Source organism: Phodopus roborovskii, unplaced genomic scaffold (genome assembly GCF_943737965.1).
Source record: "Phodopus roborovskii unplaced genomic scaffold, PHOROB, whole genome shotgun sequence".
NCBI classification, from domain to species: domain Eukaryota; kingdom Metazoa; phylum Chordata; class Mammalia; order Rodentia; family Cricetidae; genus Phodopus; species Phodopus roborovskii.
In genome coordinates this window covers 3,626,282-3,651,563 of record NW_026125052.1, presented here as the reverse complement: position 1 = coordinate 3,651,563, position 25,282 = coordinate 3,626,282, and the positions used below count along the sequence as shown (strand labels likewise).

The following is a 25,282-nucleotide window of genomic DNA, read 5'->3' as shown; positions in this document are numbered from 1 at the left end:
TTATGGGCTGAGTGCACAACTGAACTAAGCAGCAGCTCTTTTAAAGAGGTTATTTTTTTAAAGACTGTCTGATGTAGCCTGGGCTGGCCTCCAACTCCTGGTCTTTCTGCCTCTGCCTTCCAAGTGCTAGGATTATAAACATAGGATGCTACACCTGGTTTATAGTACCACAAAGTACTGAGGATGGAACCTAGGGCTTTGTAGACATTAAGCACTCTACTAACTGAGCTGTATCTCCAGCCCTTAAAAAGGGCTCTGGAGGAATATCAGTGACCTCAATGGAGGAATCGTTATCTGCATTCCCTTAAATACATACTTGTTTGTCTAAATCAGTGATGGCTTTCATCCCAGATCTCGGGAGGCAGGGGCAGGTGGATCTCTGAGCCTGGTCTGTAAGAGTTTCAGGACAGCCATAGCTACACAGAAACCCTGGCTCAAGAGAAAAAAAAAAAAAAAAACTGAAAAATAGGATTCCACCCATGTCCTCACCCATCTCTCTCTCTCTCTCACACACACACACACACACACACACCTCATTTTAATTTCTAGGGAGATAAAATATTCAACATGACAAATAAATGAAATTTAAACTCCCATGTTTCCACAGGTGCTGGAGAAAACCTGGAGAACACAATGGCTGCCTTCCAGCAGTAAGTACACAGGAAGGTCCCCTCGTAGAGCCTGTCACTGAAGTGATGGGAAGATGTACATGTACCACTCACTTGTGATAGCCGTTTCTGTAAAATGCCTTTTTTTATCCTTTGAAGTATTACACAGAATGACTCCTGTGTAATTGTAAAAATAGTCCAAAGAGATTTGATTTGCAGAGCTGGAAGCAGACATCTGTAACAAGGGACAGACTGTGAGTAATGCTAGTCGGTCCAGTGCAGAAAGAGCAAATGAGACAACGGTTACACCAGCTGTTGGTTATGAATAGGATCGTGTGTGTTTGTGCCCGGTAGTTTCTGTTCAGCAGGGACCTGCAATGGGAGTTCTTTTTGGAATGCTCTTGTGTGCTGATTTTATTTTTTTTAGTAGGATGAGTTAAATTGTTTTTATTTATAATGGATTCATAGTTCATACAGAGGCCTTTTCAAGGCTTTGTGGTAGTAGTAGAAGCTGCAGGAGACACTGATTGGGGCCCTTGTTCTTTGTCTTGGAGCCAGATGATTACCATCAGTCTGCTTTCCCTTCTCTGAATAACAAAACAAGATGGGAAGCAAGGTCAATGACAGGAAGGCATCGCCCATCCACACTTAGTGAGAAAAGAATTCTAAAACAAATTTAAGCCATTTTTTTTTAAGATGGGGTGGGCATCTCTTTCTGTTTACCAGGATTGTCTCATACTCCTAGGCAATATGGAAACATTGTATTTGTAAAATCAGGAGGGTTGATCTGTCTGTTGTGCTGAAGATTGAAGCCAGGGCTTCCAGCATGCTTACATGTGCTCCATGGCTGAGGTACTCCCACAGCCCAGCAGAATCTGGTCTAAGTTTCTGCTTTTCACCATTCAGTGACATCTGGTTAAGAACACTGGCTGCTCTGCCACAGCACAGTTCTTTAGTTCCCAGCACCCACATGGCAGCTCACAATGGTCTGACACTCCAGTTCCAGGGGACCCAACACCCTCACACAGACTTTATGCAGGAAAAACACCAATGCACATAAAATAAAAATAAATAAGTCATTAAAAAAAAAAAAGAAAAGGTGGGGGGGGTGCACACACCTTTAATCCCAGCACCCAAGGGGCAGATCTCCGTGAGTTCAAGGCCAACCTGGTCCATAAAACTGTTCCAGGACAGTTGGGGCTATTACACAGAAAAACCCAGTCATGATCCCCTCCCCCCAAAAATAATTGGTAAAGGAGGAGACTGCAACTCTTTCATAGTGAGCATAGAACCTAAAACTAAGGAGTTGTACTATGTGCACAAGCAGAGTTAACCAAGTTCCTTAGGTATATAAAATCTGACTTTTTGTTTTTTGAGATGGATGGGTTCTCATAGACTAGGCTCTCCCTGAGAGGCCTATGTGTATGCGTGCAAGAGTAACTCTATAAACTGATTCTCCTGCCTCCACCTCCTGAGTGCTAAGATTACAGGAATGTACCACCACACCTTGCAAAACCTGATTCTTAAGAGCTAATAAAATTAGGTTATTAAACTGGGCCACATAGGTGAATACGAAGAGGACAATGTAATCCCTATGGTATTTAAATGAATGGTAGGAGAAGATGCAAGTTATATTAGCAATACCTGGAAGTAGGGTTTGGCATATAGTCAAAATAATTAAGTTTTCTCTGGATCTCATGAGTGTGTGTGTGTGAGTGTGTGTGTGTGTGTGTGTGTGTGTGTGTGTGTGTGCGCTCTCTCTCTTTGGCCTCCTGTGTGGAGATTGACAGGAGTCAGTTTTCTCCTTTCTGCATGTGGCTTTCTAACTCACTCAGCCATCTTCTCAGTCTTCTGCTTCTTTTTTGGTTTGGCTTGGTTTGTTTGTTTTTCTTTTTCTTTTTTGAGACAGGTTTTCTCTGAGTAGTGCTGGCTCTCCTGGAACTCTCTTGCCTTGAACTCAGAGATCTGCCTGCCTCTGCCTCCCAAGTGGTTAAAGGCATGCACCACCACCTGGCTCAAATCAATCGCTTAACAGGATCTTTTGTAAGTTTTTGTTTTACATGGTTTTTTTGTTTTGTTTTGTTTTGTTTTGTTTTTAGTTATGGGTTTGAGAGATGCCTCAGGCGTTCAAGTGGGAATTAGCAGTGAGAACTGCTTTTGCAGCAGACCCTCACACAACTGCCTTGCTCCATCTCCAGCATCCTCTCTGGACTCACAGCTGCACTGGTGTGTGCTGGGAACCAAACCTGGGTCATCTGCACAAGCAGCAATACATGTTCTTACGTGTACCCTACCTTAACAAGAGCTCACTATATATCCTAGGTTGGACTCAAACTGGAGGCATTCTTCTGCCTCAGTTTCTCAAGTGCTGGGATTTCAAGTGTGAGCTACTGTATCTAACCTTTTCCTAGTGAGTTTTGCTGTTGAATGTCCATTTATACACTTTCTAGCCATTTGCAAATCCTTATTAGTAAAACACCCTATTCTGTGCAGCCTCATTCATGGCTCTTCAAGTTGATGTGGCTCTGAAGCTTTCTGTTACATGCTCAAGTTTTGAGACTGAATTTCATCTCTAGGATTTCTACTTGTTTTCATTTCTGTGTCTCTGACAAATTTCTCTTGTTCATGGATTATTTTCCAAATCCATTCACTCATTCATTTCTTCCTTCCTTTCTCTTCCTTTTCATGTTTTTTGTTTTTGTTTTTGTTGTTTTGTTTTTAGACAGGATATCCCAGGCTGTCTTTGAACTTCACCCTATGTAGCTAAGAATGACCTTGAATTCTTATCCTGCTATGACTCCTAAGTCTTGAGATTACACAGGCATGCACCAGCTCACCTAGTTATTTCTAGTCCCTTACTGTCCTTTCTTAAATTTTCCTTTCATTGGAATCCATTATTGTTTTATTTTTATTTTTCACTCTCCTGTCTTCCTCTTTCCTCCTCCCAAGTGCTGAGGTTACAGGGACATACCTGTTGAATCAAGGTGATAAAAGCAGCCATCTTTGTCTTACTTCTTGGTAATTTCATTTTATAGATATGTAAATACAGGCCATAAGAGGAAAGTCTACTTGCCCTAAGTTATTCTGATGTGTCAGGAATTGCCACCCAAATCTCTTAATATCTGGTTAGGTATTTTTTTCTCACTGTGTTGAGATGTCAGAATTAACTATAGCTTCTTTGGAAGAGTCTACATGATTCACTTACTATAAGCTACAACATATTAATAACTTATTGTAAGATTATAACATCACATTGGTGAATGATGATAAATATGGTTGAGCTATTTCAGTGTTGTGGGATACCCTGGATTTTAATATCAGAATTTTCATCTCTGATACATGTAAAGTAAATGTTTACCAGTTTTCAAAGTGCCATTTTTCTCTTATGTCTTCAGTGCTGTTACCATTGGAACTGATATGTTAGAACTGGACTGCCATATCACAAAAGATGAACAAGTCGTAGTGTCACATGATGCAAATCTGAAGAGGTCAACTGGGATCAATATAAATGTGTCTGATCTCAAATATTGTGTAAGTAAAAATAAACTAATGTCACTATGATTAGGGGTAATATTTTTAAGGCAGAAAAGAGCCAGATGTTGCTACAATAAAAACTTTCGAAAAAGCTGATGAATAAGCTGCTTTAATGGTTTACAGCTGTAATCCCAGAACTTGGGAAGCGTGATTGTCCCAAGCTTGAGGCCAGTGTGGGCTCCTGTCTCAAACAAACAAACAAACAAATAGGGATTGGAGAGGTGGCTCCCTGGTTGAGAGCACTGGCTCCTCTTCCAGAAGACCCCATTTCCATTTCCAGTACCCATGTGGTACCTCACAACTATCTGTAACTCTAGTTCCAGGGGACCCAACACACTTGGGCCTCTGTAGGTATCAGACATGTAAGTGGTGCACAGACATACATGCAGGCAAAATACTTATACACATAAAATAGAAAAAAGTACATAAAACCCAAACCACCCAAACAACAAAATCCCTATATAATGCCAGTGATTGAAATGAGTGAGGAAGGGGGAAAAATATTAAAGTATCTTAGTATCCAGTAAGGAATTTGTATAGTTCAAATGCATCTGTGGGGACCTGCTTCATCTTGTGTAGCCCAGGTTGGCCATGACCTCCCTATGGAACTGAGAATAATCCTGAACTTCTGCTTTCACATCCCAAATGCTAGGATTGTAGGTATATACATACTACTGCCTTAGTTAAGGTTTCTGTTGCTATGAAGAGAGACACCATGACTACAGCAACTCATAAACAAAACATTTAATTGGGGTGGCTCACTTACAGTTTCAGAGGTTCAGTCCATTATCATGATGGGGAGCATGGTGGCATGCAGGCACACATGATGCTGGAGTAGTAACTAAGTGTCCTACCTACACCTTACAAGCAGCAGGAAGTCAACTGAGGCACTGGGTGATATCCTGAGCATAGGAAACCTCAAAGCCTGCCCCCCCAGAGCGATACACTTCCTCCAGCAAGGCCTTACTCACTCCAGCGGAGCCACACCCTCTAATAGTACCACTCCCTATGAGATTACAAACCACCACAACCACCTTGCCAGTAGTGTGTTCAAGGGCCAGCGAAATAGTGGAGCAGATAAAAAGGTGATGGCCAGGAAAGGCAGACACCCGAATTTGATCTCCAGAGCCCAGATCAAGAAGCCAGATGAAAGGAAACAAAAAATAAAGTGCTGTATGTCTGTGATCCCAGCACTCCAACCATAAGGTGGGAGGCCGAGAAAGGAAAGTCATCTGGAAGCCCAGGGCCAGCTAGCCTGGACTACACAGAGCAACAGAAACACCAAGAGAGACCCCATTTCCAAACCCAACTTCTAGAAGTTTTCTTCTGACCGACATGTGTGCTGTGACATGTTTATGTATGCGTGCGCGCGCGCGCGCGCACACACACACACACACACACACACACACATAATTAAAAATAATGAAAACAAATCTTAAAAAAAAAGTAAGGAGGCAAAACCTAAAAAATATATATGAATTTAAGCAATACAGATTTATTGTAGGTGGTATATAAGTAATTCTATCATGACTTTGCTTCTGCAAAGCTAAAGGATGCTGTGTTTAAATGTATGCTATATCTTGATTTTTTTTTTTTTTTTTTTTTTTTTTTTTTGGTTTTTCGAGACAGGGTTTCTCTGTATTGCTTTGGAGCCTGTCCTGGAACTCTCTCTGTAAACCAGGCTGGCCTCGAACTCACAGAGATCAGCTGCCTCTGCCCCCTAAGTGCTGGGATTAAAGGTGTACACCATCATCACCAAGCCATCTTAATCATTTTTAAAGAAACAAAATCTTTATGTCATAATGTGAGATGCTAAAGTGCTTTTTGTTTTTGAGAGCTAACCATTTTTTTAATCATATCTTTTTAAGGAGCTCCCACCTTACCTTTGCAAACTGGATGTCCCATTTCAGAGAGGTAACATTTCTTTTTTTATGGTTTAAACACTGACATTAAAATATATTCATTTATGTAGAAAATCATTGCTATTAATATTGCCCTCTAACCTGACCCATGACCTACAAATCGAAAACCTTGATGACTATCTGATTCTGAGACTATTTGACCTAAAGATTTAACTGTATCACTTAGCTCAAATTCACTTGACAATTAATTGAAGCCTGAATACCATAGTAATTATATGAATGTAGACTCTCGGAGATAATTTATACTTTTCAGGGGGTGGATGGGGAGCAGGTTGTGTGTTTCAAGATAGTCTCAGCTGGCGTTGAATTTGCTGTATCCCAGACTGGCCTCAAACTGACAGCTGTCCTCCTGCCTCTTCCTCAAAGTAGTGGGAGTTGTAGAATGAAGCCACCGTGCTTGATTACTTTCTTCTTCTTCCTCTTCCTCCCTTCTCCTGTACTTCTAAAGTACCAAGTTTTGTAGCATTGCTATTACTCATAGTTATTGTCTATTATAAATGTAATGAAGGATAAATAAATAAGTGGGCTTCTTGTAGATCTTTCTGATTCTGGAGCATTTGATTCTGTCATTTAGCTGATACATTTAAAAATGTTTAAGTGGCATTTGTTGATTTATATCTGTGTATTTATGTCTGTGTACCCTCTCATGCACCTGTGCCATGGTGAGCTTATGGACTTGAGAGGACAATTGAAGAAGTTATTTGGTTCTCTCTTTGCACCTTGTGAGTTCTGAGGCTCAAACTCAGGTCATCAGGTTTAGTGGTAATTGCCTTTACCCATAGAGTCACTCACCAGTGTAGTGCCCGTGCTACAATCTGTTCCACGAAACCGGCGAAGGCCTAGAGATTGAAATAAAGTGACAAGACAGTGGATCTTTCGTTCAAGGGCAATGTCAGGATGCCGAATGCCGAATGTAATTTATTGAGGAGAAGAAACAGGCTTAAATACTGACTTACAGCACAGTGGAAAATAACAGGATTTTTAGGCTTAGTTCCTCCCTACAAGTTTTGTGTTGTCATGAGGAGTGTGTTATCCAAACAGGAAGAGTACCAAAAACAGGTTTGGGGCAAGGAGTTCCAGCCAACAGCTTCAGGCTTGCTCAAGGTGCCTTGGGGGTTCATGCAGGGCCCTACAAGTCCCCCTTTCTTTTAATATAAACTAACACCTGTCTTAGGTGGTAGAGGATATCAACATAATTCCTTACCCGTCATTGGAGAGGTCACCCAGGCCCGTAACCCTCCTGTCTTAGGTTGGATATTTGCCCCCTTCTGCCTTACCTGTCTCTGGTAAATGGTTTGTCAGTCAGCCACATGTGGACAGAGGCGGTTTCTCTTGAGCCAAAGACAGTAGAATCTGTCTTGTTTGAAAGCTGCCCTGGGCCTGTCTAATGCTATGGCAAAGTAGCGCCAAGCACAAGTGCTACAAACCCCAGTGATCTGCCCGCAAGCTTAAGTCCTTGTGAAAGGTCTTCTGCACTGGCAGGTGGCACTCAGGTCTCATCGATGCTAATGACCTGCATGACTAAAGCATGTGTATAATTTAAAAACGATCACTCCAGGATCCCTGGAGAAAAAGGATGCATTAACACAGATATGTGTGAAAGTGAGAAGACAAGAAGCCATATGAGCCTCTCACAAAATTCAAGTGTTCGTATAGGAGGCTAGTTTGTAGATTTAGTTTTAAAATGCTAATTTGTACTAGATAATCAAGGTGTTTTGGGTGGCTAAGGCTTCAGCCAAATCACCTGATTGTTAATCCACTGAGTACCACATTCTGGAGTTACAGCAGTACCCACTCCTCTGCTAAAGGCTATGGAATCATCCATATAGATTCTTTTGGCTCTTAAGCTATACTGGCTTTGGTCATTTCCCGCCGATCTGCTTTGGAGGCCAGCTGTGGGAGGCACAAATTGCCAACCCTTCCAATTAAGACACTGACCTGATGTCTTTTTTTTACTATATCCCAAGCAACTCAAATAGTACCTTTAGTTAGGATTCACACATTCATAATCACACTTCATACACACATTTGTGTGGCCACACCATACATACAGAACATATATACATATATGGCATTTGCGATCATAAGTTTCAGAAATTCTTTGTTTTTATTGTTCAAAATCTGCTTTCAAAGTATCTTTTTCATCATTAGTTACAGTAGGACTACCATCTCCTAGTTGAGATCCCTCTTGTTCTCTGATTTCAGATTCTAAATCTTGTACTTCCTCAAAAGTCCTAATCATTTCTGCCATTTTTTCTTTTACTTTATGGCAATGAATTCTTTAGCTGTCTGTTTTAATTCTGGTGCCCTGTCTTTTCAATAGGGCCACTAATTGCCCACTGAGCATTTCCTTAGAGTTACTGGCATCCATCCTTGAATACACCCTCATTCAATTACTTTGCCGGCTGGCCTCTGAGGGTGATCTCTTAGGTGATTCTTTCCCAATCACCGTGGGTCCTCCACCCACGCTACGATCTGTTCCACAAATCCAGCGAAGGCCTAGAGATTGAAATAAAGAGACAAGACAGCGGGTCATTCGTTCAAGGGCAATGTCGGAATGCCATATGCCGAATGCCATTTATTGAAGGGAAGAAACGGGCTTAAATACTGACTTACAGCACAGTGGAAAATAACAGGATTTTTAGGCTTAGCTCCTCCCTACAAGGTGTGTGTTGTCATGAGGTGTGTGTTATGAAAATAGGAATAGTACCAATAACAGCTTTGGGGCAAGGAGTTCCAGCCCACAGCTTCAGGCTTACTCAAGGTGCTTCGGGGGTCCATGCAGGGCCCTACAACCAGCCCACAGAGACACTCTTGCTTTATAGCCCAGGCTGACTTGGGATTCACTGTGTAGCCAAAGCTGGCCTCAAACTGAAGATCTTCCTTTCCTCTGCTCCACCAGGCCCAGCTTTTGAGTCCCTTTACACTATGAATATTAACTCCTTGTCTGTTATGTCATTTGAAGATATTGTCTGTGATCTATAGACTTCCAGTCACTCTGTTATTGTGAGATTTTAAAATCTCATTAATTAGTGTGTGTGTGTTTATGTGTGTAAATTCTGAGATCTGAATACAACCTGTGAGAGTTGACTTTCTCTTCTCCTTTCATTGTGTAGGTATTGGACTCAGGCCATAAGGCTTGGTGGCAGACACCTCTACCCTCTGAGCCATCTCACAGGCCCCAAGGGTTTTATTCATATCCATTTTTAAAATACTGTGCATACCACATGAGATAGATTTTCAATTAGGCAGTATCAGGCTAGGGATATAGCTCAGTGGTAATTACTTGTTGGACTAGAGTTGAAAGCCTGGTGTGGTGGTTCATACCTGTAATCTCAGCACTGAAGGTTGAGTCAGGAGGATCACCACAATTACAAAGCCAGATTAGAGTACAAAGCGAGACTTTTTCTCAACTTCAGCAAAGGGTGGGGCTGGAGAGATGGCTTCAGCAGTTAAGAGCTCTTGAAGCTCTTGCAGAGAACCTGGGTTCAGTTCCCAGTACCCACATAGTTGCTTACAACACCAATTCCAGAGGATATGATGCCCTCTTCTGACTTCCAAAGCTGCACAAATGCAACAAACACACACTCAGGGACTCACACATGTGCATAACTTTAAATTTTAAAATATTCTTTAAATTAAACACCAAAGGCAGGGTAGGCTCAGGGGAGAAAAGAAAGGTAAATAAAAGTCAGGGAAAAAAATTAAAAGTCACTGAATGTGGTAAAGTACCCCAGCACTTGGGAAGCTGAGGCAGGGAGATCTCTGTGAGTTCTAGGCCAGCTAGAGCCACCTTGTTTTGAAAAATAAAAATAAAGGTCTAGAAAGATACCTTACTGGTTAAGAGTGATTGTTGCTCCTCCAAGAGGAACTGAGTTTGGGTTCCAACACCCACATTGGTTTGCTCACAACTGCCTACCTCTAGCTTCAGGGGATTTGATGCCTCTTCTGGGCTCCTCCAGTACCCACAAAAAGCACACATGTGCACACAAACACACAGGCATACAGATAAATTAAAATAGAATAAAAAATAATAAATAAAAATGAGAGTCTTCTGTTTGTAAGGCATACTTCAAGATAATGTATGTTGGGTTTGTCTTCATCTAAGTATATTTGGTGTGTGTGTGTGTGTGTGTGTGTGTGTGTGTGTGTGTGTGTGTTCAAGACAGGGTTTCTCTGTGTAACAGCTCTGGCTGTCCAGGAACTTGCTCTGTAGACCATGATGGGCCATCAAGCCCAGCAGCTCTGTTCAGTCTTAAATGCTGAAAATAGAATTTGAATGTTTTCACTATTCTTTGCTATAGAGCACAGCCAATAATGGGAACTTATTATCACTATTATTATTATCGTCGTCATCATCATCTGGCCTGGAACTCACTATGTAGACCAGGCTGTTTGCATATTCACAGAGTTTCACCAGCCTCTGCCTCTGGAGTGCTGGAATTACAGATGTGCAACATCACACCTGGCAAGTCTCCACATGCCTTAAAAGATCCTTTTAAAGACAAAAACAAAACAAAACAAAAAACCCTTTGGAACTAAGAATTTCACTCAGCTTGTAGAGCGCTTGCCCAGCACTGAGTAAATTCAAAGTAAGGATATAGGCTTTTAGCTGGGTGTTGGTGGCACATGCCTTTAGTCCCAGCACTCAGGAGGCAGAGGCAGGTGGATCTCTGTGAGTTTGAGGCCAGCCTGGTCTACAGAGCTAGTTCCAGGATAAGTTCCTGTTAGGAGTAGTTTTTTCCTGCCGGTCTGGTTCCACCGCCAAGCCAGCCACAAATAATGCACTAAGACGCTGTATTTGATATAAAGCTGTTGGCCAGTTACTAGTTTTTTATCAGCTAGCTCTGTCTTAAATATTAACCCATTTCTATTAATCTATTAAGTATTTCCACGTGGTCTCTTCTTACAGGAGAGAGGACCCGGGCCTCTGTTTTTTCAAGTCTCTACATGCTGACTCCTCCTACTACTTCCTGCATTCTCCTTGTCTCCTAGTCCCACCTGTCTTGCTTTCCTATTGGCCAACAGTGCTTTATGCATTAACCAATACAAGAAATATATTTACAGAATGACATCTCCTATCAGGTTCCAAAACAATACAGAGTAACCCTGTCTGGAAAAACCACCCCCAACACATAAAAAAACAAAAACAAAAAACAGGATACAGGCTTATCATTCCAGCCCTGGGAGAGGGAGGCAGGAAGACCACAAGTTCAGGGTTATCCTTGGGTACCTAGTGAGTTGGAGGCCAACCTGATTTACATGAGACCCTGTTCTGAAAGAAAAAAAAAAAAAAAAGAACCTTTCGTTTTGTTTCTGGTTTTCTGTCTCCTCATATCCTCATAAAGTCTTAAGGTTGTGAATGTGGAGAGACCTCTAAACTTCTCCCTTATAGAGAAGGAAACTAAAGTCACAGAGGAGATTAACTTGATATCAAGGTCATGTAACAAGTAAATGACTGAGCTAGAACTTGACACTGTTTCCACTTTACCTGGCCAGTGCTCAAATAGACTGTCCTCTTCCTCTGAGCAGTCCCCTGACTTGTCAAAAAATAATGGCAGTTACTCCAGTTTCAGACAACTGTAAAGATTTTTTTTTTTTCAAGACAGGGTTTCTCTGTGTAGCCTTGACTGTTCCTGGAACTGTAGACAAGGCAAACTCATGGAGATCCACCTGCCTCTGCCTCCCAAGTGCTGGCACTAATAAGGCTTGCACCACTATTACAAGAGGTCTTACTGTGTTGTCAAGGCTGACTTCAAACTCATGGAGATCCACCTGCAGCTGTCTCCTTGGTGCTGGGATTAAAGGGTCGGGCCACCAAGCTCAAGAAAAACAAACAAACAAAACCCCATACAACAATAATAAAACCCTTTTATTTATATTGCATTTGACTCATACTTGATTTTAGAATATTGAAAGTTTGGGCCAGGAAGAGGTAGGTGGTCTCTGAACCTTGTCTACATAGCGAGCAATCAGCCAAGTTTTTAAACCCTGCTGGGCCATCTCACCGGCTCCTTGCTTGTTGGTTTCTCTGTAGAGCCCAGACTGATTTGAAACAAGATCGTCCTCCATCAGTCTCCTGAGTGCTGGGATGTTCTTGATGTCCAGCTCTATGTATCATTTGTTTGTCTAAAGTTAGTTTTATCTGTTGGACCATTTTCTGTGTCCCTTGAGTATATCTTACTCAGATATGATAGCAATTCATTTGAATGTGAGTTTTCTATACTTAGAACAGTTATTTTACCAAACTAGAATATCACTGTCCAAATCTTCTGCAGTGACTGGAACATTCTGTATTTCTATGTTATGATTTGAGATAGCCAATAGACACACACGTGTTTGTTGAATTTGAGATATGTCTAGCACAACTGAGGGGCTGAAGAGATGGCTCGGTTGTTCTGGGTGCTTGGTGCCCTTGAAGAAGACCAGAGTTCCATATGGTGGCTTACAACTATCTGTAACTCCAGTTTCAGAAGATCAAGTAGCCTATGACCTCCTAGGGCACTGGACATGTGTGCTGAGCACATACATATGCAGGAAAAACACACATATAGAATATACATCTAAAAATAATTTAAGAAACAGTTACAAAGCTACTTTAGTATGTGCCTCTCAGGAATAAAAACACAGGGAAGGGGTAGCCCCCACACCTGCTCCCAAGAGTGCCTGGGATGGTAGGGGGTGGCTACTTGAAGGGGACAAAGTACAAAAGGGACCCACTGCAGACTCAGGGCAAGGGGTTGGTGCTGGGACCTGTGAGCACCACTCACCCATAGTGGGGTTGAAGTTACAGGTAGTGTAAGTCACCCAATGTAGGTACCAGGAACTGAATTCTAGTCCTTTGGGAGAAGCAATGTGTGCTCTTAATTGCTAGCCATCTCTCCATCTCCATTTATTTAAAAATGTACTTTTAAATAATTTAACAAGTTATTGGATTAGTGTACTTGTTTTGCCTGAAAAATATTCTCATGTCTCTGAAAACCTCAGTGATAATCTCATAGCAAATGTGGCTCTGTGGTGCAATGGATAAAGCCTTGGACTTCTACTGATGATAATCTCATGACAAAACAGTCTCAGCTAATGAATGGTTAAATTAAAATAATTAGCTGGGCATGATAGCACACATCTTTAATCCCAGTACTAGGGAACCAGAAATAGACAGATCTCTTGAGTTTGAGGTCAGTCTGGTCTACATAGAGAATTGTATAGCTACTCAGTGGAGCATTTTAAAACCTATAAACAGCTTCATAATATAAATGGCTGCCTGAGTGAGGTCAGGTTGTGTGTAATCCTAACCCTTAGGAGGACAGACAGGAGGATCGGTCATTCAAGGTCTGCTATCCCTGTGTAGTGAAGCGGGGTGGGTTAAATGAGATACTGTTCAAAAACCAAAGCCAAAGAAAAATTTAAAAGCCAATAGAGTTTATGTAGCTCAGTGGTAGAATGCCACCTATAGTGTGTGATACCCTGGATTTATCCCAAGCAGCATAAAAACAAAAGTCAAGAAAGTAGCCAGTGAGAAAATAGTATCAATGGGTTGTACCAATCTCAGTATTTTGGGTGTGATATGGTATATGTTTTTTCAAGATGTTGCCATTGGAAAATCTGGGCAAAGAATGCATAGCTCTGAGTATTATTTCTTACAATATTCATGTGACTCTAGATAAATTGAAATTGAAATCACAGCTGGGCATGACAGCATATACCTTTAATCCCAGCACTGGAGGCAGAGGCAGGCAGATCTCTGAGAGTTCAAAGCCAGCCTGGTCTACAGAGTGAGTTCCAGGGACAGACAGGACTAACAGAGAAACCCTGTCTTGAAAAAATAATAATAGAAATAAGATAACTTGAAATCAAAATGATAAATGTATAACATAAAAATTTTTTATGGACATAAAAATAACAGGCTAAACACCAAAGGGCATACTACTGTAACTTCATCAAGGAATTCACAGGGAAAGAGCACTCATGATGGCGTGTCTGAGTTATTGCATCTCACGTAACTTTCCTTTCTACTTGGCCTCATTTTGTCATTGTGCCATAACGCACATGTACTATGAATTTCAGCCATTAAAGAAGTAAGAGTTGATCCTTTAAGAATGGAAGTTACCATTTTTAAAAATTCTCATTTTCCTCAGCATCCAAGTGTGAAGGAAAAGATAACCGAATTCCGTTGCTGAAGGAAGTGTTTGAGGCCTTTCCTGAGACCCCCATCAACATCGACATCAAAGTCAACAACGATGTGCTGATTCAAAAGGTACCGGGTCATTGCCTGGGTGAGGTCAGGGTAGGTGACAGGTTGATAGTATTCGAGGAAATGCCATATTCTGGGGATCAGCATTGTTTGATTTCAAAAACTAAGTAAGGTTGGAATAGGTGAGAGACTGATAGCGATCAAGGAAACCAGTATGCTGGGACTCAGCATTGTTTAAAGTAATGCCCCATGAAGGTCACCGTAGAAAACGTTCCTATGTCCTATTTCCAGAGTGTGTTGGCCTATCCTGGCACTGGATAAAAGTGAGCTCTCTTAGGCTCCAGTCATCCTGATATTGCTATAATTGACCTCCAGTTTTAAGTTGTTTCATTTGTGGTTGGTTACTAAGTAGTCAGATTCTAATTTTATGTCAAATTACTCAGTAGTCATGGTCTAATACATTTTAGAGTAGCAAATGTAAATAATCTTGCATTTCGTAAAATAATCTCAACTTACCAGTTTTTGCACAATTTTATACTATCTAACTGGCAGATAATTGACTGTAACCCATTTTCAAAGTAAAACAATACAGGTGGATTTACACATAGGCATATGCATAAAATTTTGGATTTTCACACGTAGGTCTCAGAATTGGTGAAGCAGTATAAGAGAGAGCACCTAACCGTGTGGGGCAATGCCAGCTCTGAAATTGTAGAAAAATGTTACAAAGAGGTAAGCTTCAGAACCGGCCCGGGATGCTGGCTCTGTGCTTGTGTGACTCACTATAGCAGGAATTTGCAGAACCCACTCGTTTATCTCATGTGTAAAAGGAAGGAATGAGACAGAAGTTGCTCGTAGAGATGACAGACTGAGTCTAGCAGCTTAAATTTGTTGTGAGACGGTCTAGGGGTCTTGATTGGGTCCATTTTCTCTGCCGATTAGAGAATTAAAAACCAGAAAATACCTAAGTGCCAGGGAACGAGACAGACTCAGCAGTTAAAGAAAGGTGTGGAGGCAGATGTGCAGAGAAAAAGACCCCTCTGCAAAGTCAAGGTGGGGGGGGGCTGACAAGCTGAAGATCCAGTGTCTTCTTCTCCAGGCTCGGGGGTTTTAAAGCCTCCGTGGAGGCGGGCCCCTACTTTAGGGTTGGTCAGTTTGAAGACAGATAGGATGGTTGATTGAGCCCAAACTGTTGTGAGACATGTCCCAGTCAGGCCTTGAATTTTTTGAGCTAGTCCATCTGCTGGTGGGTGACAAAGGCTGCCAGGCTTTTGTCTCAAGTCAGGAGGCTGAGGAAATTTCCATCGTGGAAATGGACAGGTTTGTTACCTATCTGTGGTCCCTCTGTTTCCTATCATTCTGTCTGTCTGTCTACCTATGGGGAGTCTCAGTTGTGATCAGACTGGTTCGCTGAACTGTATCACATGCTGCTAAGATTTGTCCGTCAATGTTGTATGCATTATACATGAAAGATAATCTTTGGGTTGTAATGTCTATTGTATTGGCACATTAAATTTCTGTGTGGGTAATTTCAAAATTATTTTGTTTTCCAAGTTGTTTTTGCTCTCCCACACATAACTCAAGTCAAGGTGATGAGTGTTGCAAGGTACATTCACCAGGATATTCACCCTTTGAAAATTTCCTTGTGGTTGGGAATGTATCTGTATAATTTGCTTTGTTTTTGAAATGACTTCCCACATTTCCTCCAGCAACTTTAATGAGCTTATAGAACTTGGAATTCAAATACAGCCCCCCCCCAAAAAAAAGTCTTAAGAACTGAAGATTCCTTTTTATTTTAATTTATACAATTAATTTATTTACTTGTGGTTCCCGGGATTCAACCAAGCCTGTCACCTTTGCTGGTTCATACCACACTGCCACTGCGTTATATCATAATAAGCCCCCCAGGGTCCTTTTTTTCAGGACACAAATGATATCAAAGTGTAGGGGGAAATATGACACAAATAGAAATTCTAAGACAGATACAAAGAACTCTTTTAGAACAATTCTTCCTTCTGAGCAGAAAAAAAAACAAAAACATTCAGGGTTTTTACTCAGAGTACAGCTGAGGCCCCACCAAGGCGAGTAGGTGTTCTTCATATACTGCAGGGTGTGAGGGCCAGAGGTAGCATGTGAACAAAAGCAGACCACAGCGCTCATTCCTTGGCCACATAGCTTCAGGTCTTAAGAACTTAAAAGGAGAACTTTTTCCCCCCACATAGCTGGCCATTGTCTAATGATACTTTAAGGCGTTACCACAGGGAGAGAATGTATTGGAGGCCTCTTGACCTGCTAACATTTTTACATCATCACACAACTTTTCAAGGTAATGGTTGTACAAATGCCAGGGAGCCAGGTCTGTCTTCAGTCGCTGGTGGGGGAATGTCCCGCTACTTTCTTCAGCCGTTGGAGAGGGTTTGTTTTAAATAAAACTAAACCAGCAGTTTCATACTAGTCATCATTTATACCCAAACCCATGCAAAGGTGGAAGGAGGAAGCTGCCGCCACAGAGTTGCCCTCTGATTGCCACTTGCAAACCGTGGCGTGAACACCCACGTGCATAAACATGTATATGCACAAGAATAAATTAAAAATAAAGCTAGGCATGGTGACATACACCTTCAATCTCAGTGCTCAAGAGGCAGAGGCAGGCAGATATCTGAGTTTGAGGTCAGCCTGGTCTACATAGAGAGACCATCTCCCAAAGGGAAAAAAAAAAATTACTGTAAGAAAAGCTAAAAACTCAGCCTTAAACCAGGCTTGCCATGCAGGCCTGTAATCCCACCTATTCTAGAGGCTGAGGGAGGAGGATCAGAAGGTCAAGGTAGACCTGGGCTACAGAGTAAACTCAAGGCCATGTCAAGCACATATCACACTGTACTATCTTTATAACTTTCTGTGAGTCTATAATTATTTCTGAGTAAGAGTTAGATTCTTGCTCTAACTTACAAAATTCTATTCATTCATTCATTTTACAACTGGGTCTCATTATGTAGCCCAGGCTGGCCTCAAACACATCCCTTTACTTCAGTCTCCCATGTGCTGGGTGTGTAGGTGTGTGCTGTCACACTCTATGTTCTGTATTTGATCCACAACAGACCAGAACAGAGACGTATTTGCAATAGTACTGATATCGCGGTTACATACTGATGTGTGTGTGCACTCTAGGTGCTATTTCATTTGTTTTGGTTTTTATTTTTTGAGACATGGTTTGACTATGTACCTCTGGCTGTCAATAGACCAGGCTGGCCTGGAACTCACAAAGATCCACCTACCTCTGTGTCCTACATGTTGGGATTAAAGGTGTGTGCCACTACTGCCTGATGAGCTATTTTTAGCAGGAGTCAGATTACCAGATATTTTGTGTATCATCTCTTTTGCTGCTGTTTTGGTGGGTTTCTCCTAGTCTGTAGTTGTTCATACTATAACCAACGTGTTACAAAATCGCCTGATTATGGACTAGCTATTTCTGAGTTGTTATTGTAATGAATGTTCATAATTCAGAGAATGTTTGCAAGAGCTGTCAATATATAGTCTGGGAAATATATTCTGAAGTCTGTAAAATGGTCCTGCTTTTTAAAGTAACGTAAGATGTTGTTTATGTTTTAGAATTCGGATATCCCAATACTCTTCAGCCTACAGCGTGTCCTACTCATCCTTGGTCTTTTCTTCACCGGCCTCTTGCCCTTTGTGCCCATTCGAGAACAGTTCTTTGAAATCCCAATGCCTTCTATCATACTGAAGTAAGTCCTTATGCTTTCTACCAGTTACCGATACTGATCGCTCAAGGAATGGCTTAGAGCCATCCCCATCACTGTGGTTTGACTCAGGGGTGGGGAGCAAGTGCAGGCTTTGGAGCTGGGCGTGGGTGGGTTCTCCCAGCTCTAACCCGGGCCTTGGCTGTAGTTCACATGTGGCTTATTTATCCCCACTAAACTTGGGCTTGCTCTCATTTGTGTTGAATGGTGGTAGGGTCCCTAGGAGGTGATTAGATGACTTAGTGGGACTTAGGATATATTTTAGTGGTTGAGCTTTTGCTAGCTCTCCCACAAAAACACAGAAAAATGAATTATAGTTTCAAAAGCTTCTTACATATAATTAGATCTTATTTTTTGTGTGTGTGTTGTGGGGGGGAGGTTAACTTCTGGCACTGTTTCTCCTCTGAGCTGTCTACCTACCTTATTACTGAGACAGGACCTCTGACCGGGACCTGGGGCTCACTAATTATTCTAGGCTAGCTGGCAGGCATGCTGCCTTCCCTGCAGTAGGATTACAAAGGGTACATCACCATGTCCAGTTTATTTTTTAGCACAGGTGTGTGTGGGGGGGGTCAGGCTCAGGGCGCCGTGCATGCATAAGGATGATACTGTCTGAGCCACCCCCTCAACCCCATAATCCCCGACCAAGTTTTTATTACATGTACGTGCTGTGTGTGTGCATGTGTGTACTGTAAGTGTGTACTGCACACTTGTGGAGGTCAGAGGGCAGCCATCAGCCATCTGTTCTCTCCTTCTACCATGTGGGCCATCAGACTTGGTAATAAGCACTTCACTGAGCCATCTCGATGGCTCATTTTCTGTATTCTTATGATTAGTTCCCATTATCACTGTTGAGATTCTTAGTGATAAACTTTTTCATTTTATCAGCTCTCAATTATATCTGTTAAAAAGTCTCCATGAACATTTCTTAAAACAACAGAGAGATTGGGAAAGAGAAGGAGGCAGAGGTCGGGGATGGCTGGGGGGGAGCAACCATATAAGCAGAAGAAATTAGAAAAGAAACAGGAAATGAAGAACTGAGGAACATGAAAAACCTGTTTGACAAATTCAGAACACAGCCAAGAAGCCTTGGTGTGGTGTGGTGTGGTGTGGTGTTGGTGTGGGGTAGCGTGGCGTGGTGTGGCGTGGCGTGGCAAGGTGGGGTGGAGTGGGGTGGGGTGGCAGAGATTTCCTGGCAGGTGGCTGCGCAGCCCAGATCTCAGAAACTGGAAGATGGCAAAAGCAAAAATCATAACTAAAGAGACTGGAAGAAGGCATTCAGGGTGGGGCTTTAGTGCCATGTTGGCAAACCAAATCAAAATGAAAAACAACAGCAAAAGTAACTCATATATATATATATTCTTTTTAATTTCTTCATGTATGGCTAGTCTACCTGTATGGATGTCCATATGTGTGCCTGGCCCCTGTGCAGGCCGAAGAGGCTATCAGATCTGGAACTGGAGTTACTACTGACAGTTGTGAGCTGACATATGGGTTCCAGGAACCAAACCTGGGTCCCTGTGAGCCTGGCCAATGCTCCTAACCATTGAGCCATCTCCCATACTCTGGTTGTGTTATTAAATCTGCCAATATGGGAGATAATACATTTTTAACAGATGGTGCAGAAGAAAAAGAATATATCAAAAGAAAAGATAAAATATGATAAGCCCAGGGCACCAGGTATCTGGGAAATTAATTTTTCTCTAGTTTTGTATAGTGTTAGTAAAAGCTAGTTTAAGGCCAATGGAGACAGGACCAAATTTCTGTTCTTTTTGTCCTTTGACAAGTATTTTTAAACTTAATTATTTATTTAGGTTGTTTGTTTATTTTTGAGACAGGGTCTCACTGTGTAGTTCTTTCTCTCTGTCCTGGAACTCACTAAGACCAGACTGAATAGGAACTCGCAATAATCCTCCTGCCTCTGTCTCCCGTCCTATCTGCAGGCACCATTTTTAGTTTGATTTTGTTTTCTTCTATCACACTGATACATTCCTGTGTTCTGATTCATACTTCTTTTATTTTCCTAGGCTAAAAGAACCACACACTATGTCCAAAGGTCACAAATTTCTCATCTGGCTTTCTGATATGTAAGTATTGTACTTAATACTGTGGCTATAGAGACAGATTTTCCTGTCCTGCCCTGTCCTGAAGCCATTCAGTCCTAATAATCACATAGAGGCTTATATTAATTATAAACTGTTCGCCCTACTGCTCAGGCTTATTAGTAGCAAGCTCTTACAACTTAAATGAGCTCATAATTCCTATCTCTTCAGTTTTCGTCTGTCCATTCACTTACATGGTTTACTCCAGGTTATATAGCTAGTTACTAGCAAGGTTGCAAAAACTAGCGGTCCCTTTCCACTTCCTTGCTATTTCCACAAACCCACAGTTCAGCATGGTGAAAAGAAGTGTGTAGCAATACAGGGTGTGTGAAAGTGGGTATTGTCTGCCAGGACGTTTCTTGGAAATATTTGCACCAAAACTTGACCTCCTGCCTAGGAGGTCCTGATGTCTGATGTCCAAGAGTCTTGGAGAAATAGTTTTTGTCTTCTCTGTGTGTCACAGGAGTCTATTCTCTTTATATTTTATTGTTGCTTTAATTTCTAGTTTTCAAGAATACATTTTTCTTTTCTTTTTATTTATTTTAACAGCATTTTACACTCCAATCACAGTTCTCTTTCCCACCCCTCCTCCACTTCCCCTCCCCTCCTCTGCAGCTCCTCCCCCAGCCATTCTTCCCAAAGGGTAAGGGCTCCATGAGGAGTCATCAAAACTTGGCCCATTAAGTTGAGGCAGGACAAAGCCCCTCCACCTGCATTAAGGCTGAGCATGGCATCCCACCATAGGGAATGGGCACCAACAAGCTAGCTCATGTACCGGGATTATATCATGGTCCTACTGCCAGGGACCCCTCTGATAGTCCAAGCTTCACAACTGTCTCCCGTATGTGGAGAGCCTAATATGGCCCCTTACAGGTGCCATAGCTGTCTGTCTGGAGTTCATGAGATTCCATAAGCATGGTTCAGCTGTCTCTGTAGATTTCTCCATCATGATCTTGAGCTCCCTTGCTCAAATATTCCTCCTCCCTCTCTTTGACTGGATTCCAGGAACTTGGCCTAATGCTTGGTTGTGGATCTCTGCATCTGATTTCATCAGTTACTGGATGAAGGCTCTATGATGACAGTTGTGGTATTTACCAATCTCATTACAGGGGAAGGCCAGTTCAGGCATCCTCTCCACTACTACTAGGAATCTTAGCTGGGGTCATCCTTGTGGGTACATGGGAATTTCCCTAGCACCAGGTTTCTCCCTAGCCCCATAATGGCTCCCTCTATCAAGATCTTTCCCAGTCCATCCCTCCCCCAACTCAACCATCCTGTTCCCTCATGTTCTCAGCCCCCGTACCCTCCCCTTTACTGTCCCCCTCTTACTCCCAGTTTACCCAGGAGATCTCATCTAGTTCCCCTTCCCAGGGCAATCCATGTGTCCCTCTTAGGGTCCTCCTTGTTACCTAGCTTCTCTGGAGCTGTGGATTATAGTCTAGTTATCCTTTGCTTTACATCTAGGATCCACTTATGAATGAGTACACACCATGTTTGTCTTTCTGAGTCTGGGTTACCTCACTCAGGATAATTTTTAAAATAATTTATTTATTTTTTAATGTTTATTGGTATTTTGCCTGTGTATATGTCTGTGTGAGAGTGTCAGATCTTGGAGTGACAGACAGGTGTGAGCTGCCATGAGGGTGCTGGGAATTGAACACAGGTATTCCGGAAGAGCAGTCAGCGCTCTTAACCTCTGAGCCATCTCTCCAGCCCCTCAAGAATACATTTTAATTGGTGCTAAAGCTCGTGATTGCTAGGTTTTCATATTTAATCACTGTAATACATGTAAGTGGATAGGAATAAGATTAATCTGTAGGGGCTGAAGGGATGGCTCAGTGGTTAGGAGTGCAGACTGCCCTAGCACAGTTGCCTGTAAGTCCAGCTCCAAGGGATCTGATGCCCTCTTCTGGCCTCCACACACACCTGCTCTCATGTGTGCACATACCTGTCTATACAAACATCACATGTCTACACAAACACCACACATATAGACATAATTTACAATAAACCTTTAAAAAAAAGAATATTTGTAATTTTCAGTATGACTAGTTGCCATCTTGTTTAAGCGATTTATAATCTAAAATCATTTTTCATAAAGAAAATTACAATGAATAGACATACAAAAGCACATGTGATGGAAATATGATGACACAGAACTTAAGTTGAACTCTCTGCCTTATTTAACTGGGGAAGTTGGGCACTGGAACAGGGGCTTCTAGCTTGTTCTTAGTCTCATCCTGGCTCCAGCAGACGAAGTGATGAGCCTCTACTTCGCTGAGATGCTGCAAGGTGAACGGTCTTGTGGGCATCCAGTAGCAGTCCTAGAGCATGCTGAGATGGCCAGCAGTCAGAAGTTAGGAAGATTCATCCAGCTGGGTGGTGGAGGCCTTTAGAGAGAGAAGCAGTTAGATCTCTGCTGATCAGAAGTCAGATAGGACAGACTGGTCTACGTAGGTAGTTTAAGCCAGCTAGGACTACATAGTGAAACTGTCCAAAAGGAAAGAAAGAAAGTTAATTTGTAACAGCCATTATTACATGAGATGTTTGCTTATATTGCTGAAGCATTGGGATTAAACTAGCAATTATTAAACTCTGTGAACTGACAGAGAAGACTAAGGTGAATTCTAGTCCCGAGGATGAAATGTGCCTGAGTTTGCTCTGTTTTCTCCCCCCTCTAGCCTATTAATGCGGAAAGCGCTATTTGACCACCTCACTGCCCGGGGCATCCAAGTAAGTCTAGGATAATAGCGCTCGCCCATTTGATACAAACCACAGTGCTGGGTTTTTTGTTTTTTTTTTAAACTCCGTCTGGGCTCTGACTGGTGCCACAGCTGTAATGAGGTCTGTGTGTTCTTCCTTGCCGTTAGTAATAAATCATCAGCTATAGTCTCATGTAAAGGAGAGCAGCTGAAGCCAGAGCAGAGGGATGGTGAATGTCTAATGAGGAAATGAAACTTTTTAGAGCTTAATAATTTCTTAAAATGACAACCTTCATAAGGTTCCTTGTAAGTGTGCTGAGACCCTAGTGGAGAAATGTTAAATCATTTTCTGTTTAACATCTCTTCTTCTACTTCTGTGCCCCAATTTCCAGGTCTATGTTTGGGTTTTAAATGAAGAGCCTGAGTACAAAAGGGCCTTTGATTTGGGAGCAACTGGAGTGATGACAGACTACCCAACAAAGCTTAAAGATTTCTTAAACAATTTTCCAGCATAGAAGAGGGTCTCAGAAATTATTCAAAGGAGACATGACATGAAAAGATGCAAGAAGAGGTGTGTCCCCGTTGTGTCCCTGAGATTTCCAGGATGATAAAGAGGCTTAATCAGTTAAGTTTTTATTACCTCATTTTAAAGCCTGTATGGGAATGAAGAAACTTCTCTATACTGTGTATTTATTTTCAACAACATTGCATAGTTTGCATGGGTAACTTGTTCTGAAAGATAGCTGCCTATGAGATGTAAGTAGATCACTGATCAAGATGGCTGTATGTGATGCGGTATTCTACTATTGTAAATCTAAAATCAAAGACTAGAGGCCGAATTGAGCATTAGCCTTCACTGAGAACAAGATCAACTATGGTAAAATATTATTGAGCTGGGCATGGTGATGCGAGCCTATAATCCCAACATTTGGGAAGCTGAGGCAAGAGGGTCATGAGTTCGAGGTCAGTCTGGGCTACATAGTGAACTCCCCTGTCTTTACTTTTTTTTAATAAAAAGAAGAAAATTACTGAAGGCCATTTCAGCCTTTTTGAATTGTCTGGTTATGTCTAGGTGCATTTTAGTTAAAGGGGAAGAAGAACCTAGAGGTAGATGTTTAATAGTTAACTAGCAAGGCATGTGCTGTTGATAGAAGGCAAATTCAAGTAAAGTCTGTTACTGAGAAATCAACTCTGTGTGCTGAAACAGACTTCGAGGTTATGGTTGTTAATGGGGACACTCTACATGGAGTCTTTTTCGGGTGTGTGACGATGTTTTTCTATGTCTTCAAAAATAGACTTTTAAACGTAAACTAAGACAAGATCCAATTAGTCATGTTTTTATGTTTCCTCTAAAGAAATACACGATTCTCATCTTTTGGGCTGGAGTTGACTGTTTGAACCTCCATCCATCTACATTGTGAATGACATCGCAGTCTTAGCAGTGATCATGCTGGCGGGGGGTGCAGCACCATTGTGGGTAATTTTAGTGTGAGCCGCCTGCTCTTGACCTGCAGGAACTCAGTCTGCTGAGGATTAGAGGCCACAGACTTACCCAGCATTCGACACCACTTCCTCTCCTTCCCCATGTGACTTCATGCAAATCTGTTTCTAACCTTTCTGACTAATTTCCCATGATCTCAGATTGGGAGATGAATAAATACAGACTAATAAATGTCTTTTTGCCTAAATTATGTCTCTTGTGGGGTTTGCCACATGCAGCTGTGAAGAGTGGCCCTACCCTCCCAGTTGTTTAAACTGTAATAAAGTTTTCCAGGAATAAAATGAGGGTCTTGATTTTCTTTCACACTTGTAATTCCAGTGTGTTGCATGTGTTTTTTCAGTTAATGACGTAATTAATAAATGGGCAAACGTGGATTTCTCACTAGCATAAACAAAATAGAGGAAAATAGAGCTATAAATTAGGAAGTTACTTGACATTTGGACAGCAGCTTGTGCAAGCTAGTCTACTGGAGCAGACATTTGCTTTTTTGTATTATAATTTTTAATTCTAGGTCTTAGAGATCATTTTAATCTTATTTATTTATTTATTTATTTATTTATTTATTTATTTATTTCTGAGGTCTCATTTTTGTAGCCAGACTGGCCTTAAACTCATGACGCTTCTGCCTCAATCTCTTTTTTAAAATTTATTTTGTATGTGTGTGTTTCCATGTGTATGTCTCCGCATATTTGCATGATGTTTGTGTGTGGGATTAAAGGCGTGCACCACCATCACCAAGCTATGGCTTATTTTTAAATTTTGCTTCATTATGATTCAGAGCAGGTCATATTGTAAAAGTTACCCAAAAGGACAACCATGCCTTAGAAAATCATGCTCAAGGAACTAGAGAGATGCTGCTCAGTGGTTAAGATCCCTGGTTTCAGTTCCCAGCACCCTCATGGTGCCTCACAACCATACAGAGGACCCAGTTCCTTCTTCTGGCCTCCCAAGACACCAGACA

General features: G+C 41.8%; 1 protein-coding gene across 1 annotated transcript in view; it reads left to right on the top strand.

The window, feature by feature from the left end:
• The window catches only part of Gdpd1 (glycerophosphodiester phosphodiesterase domain containing 1), a 32,794-nt gene extending 8,161 nt beyond the window's left edge, over nucleotides 1-24,633 (top strand). Inside the window, exons 2-10 of the mRNA XM_051187987.1 lie at nucleotides 608-650; nucleotides 4,004-4,139; nucleotides 6,011-6,056; nucleotides 14,203-14,321; nucleotides 14,901-14,990; nucleotides 17,868-18,001; nucleotides 20,044-20,103; nucleotides 22,800-22,851; nucleotides 23,213-24,633. Of these exons, the coding sequence (XP_051043944.1) occupies nucleotides 608-650; nucleotides 4,004-4,139; nucleotides 6,011-6,056; nucleotides 14,203-14,321; nucleotides 14,901-14,990; nucleotides 17,868-18,001; nucleotides 20,044-20,103; nucleotides 22,800-22,851; nucleotides 23,213-23,335 (803 nt within the window). The 3' untranslated portion in view covers nucleotides 23,336-24,633. The remainder of the gene's footprint in view (nucleotides 1-607; nucleotides 651-4,003; nucleotides 4,140-6,010; nucleotides 6,057-14,202; nucleotides 14,322-14,900; nucleotides 14,991-17,867; nucleotides 18,002-20,043; nucleotides 20,104-22,799; nucleotides 22,852-23,212) is intronic.
• The last annotated feature ends 649 nt before the right edge of the window (nucleotides 24,634-25,282 follow it).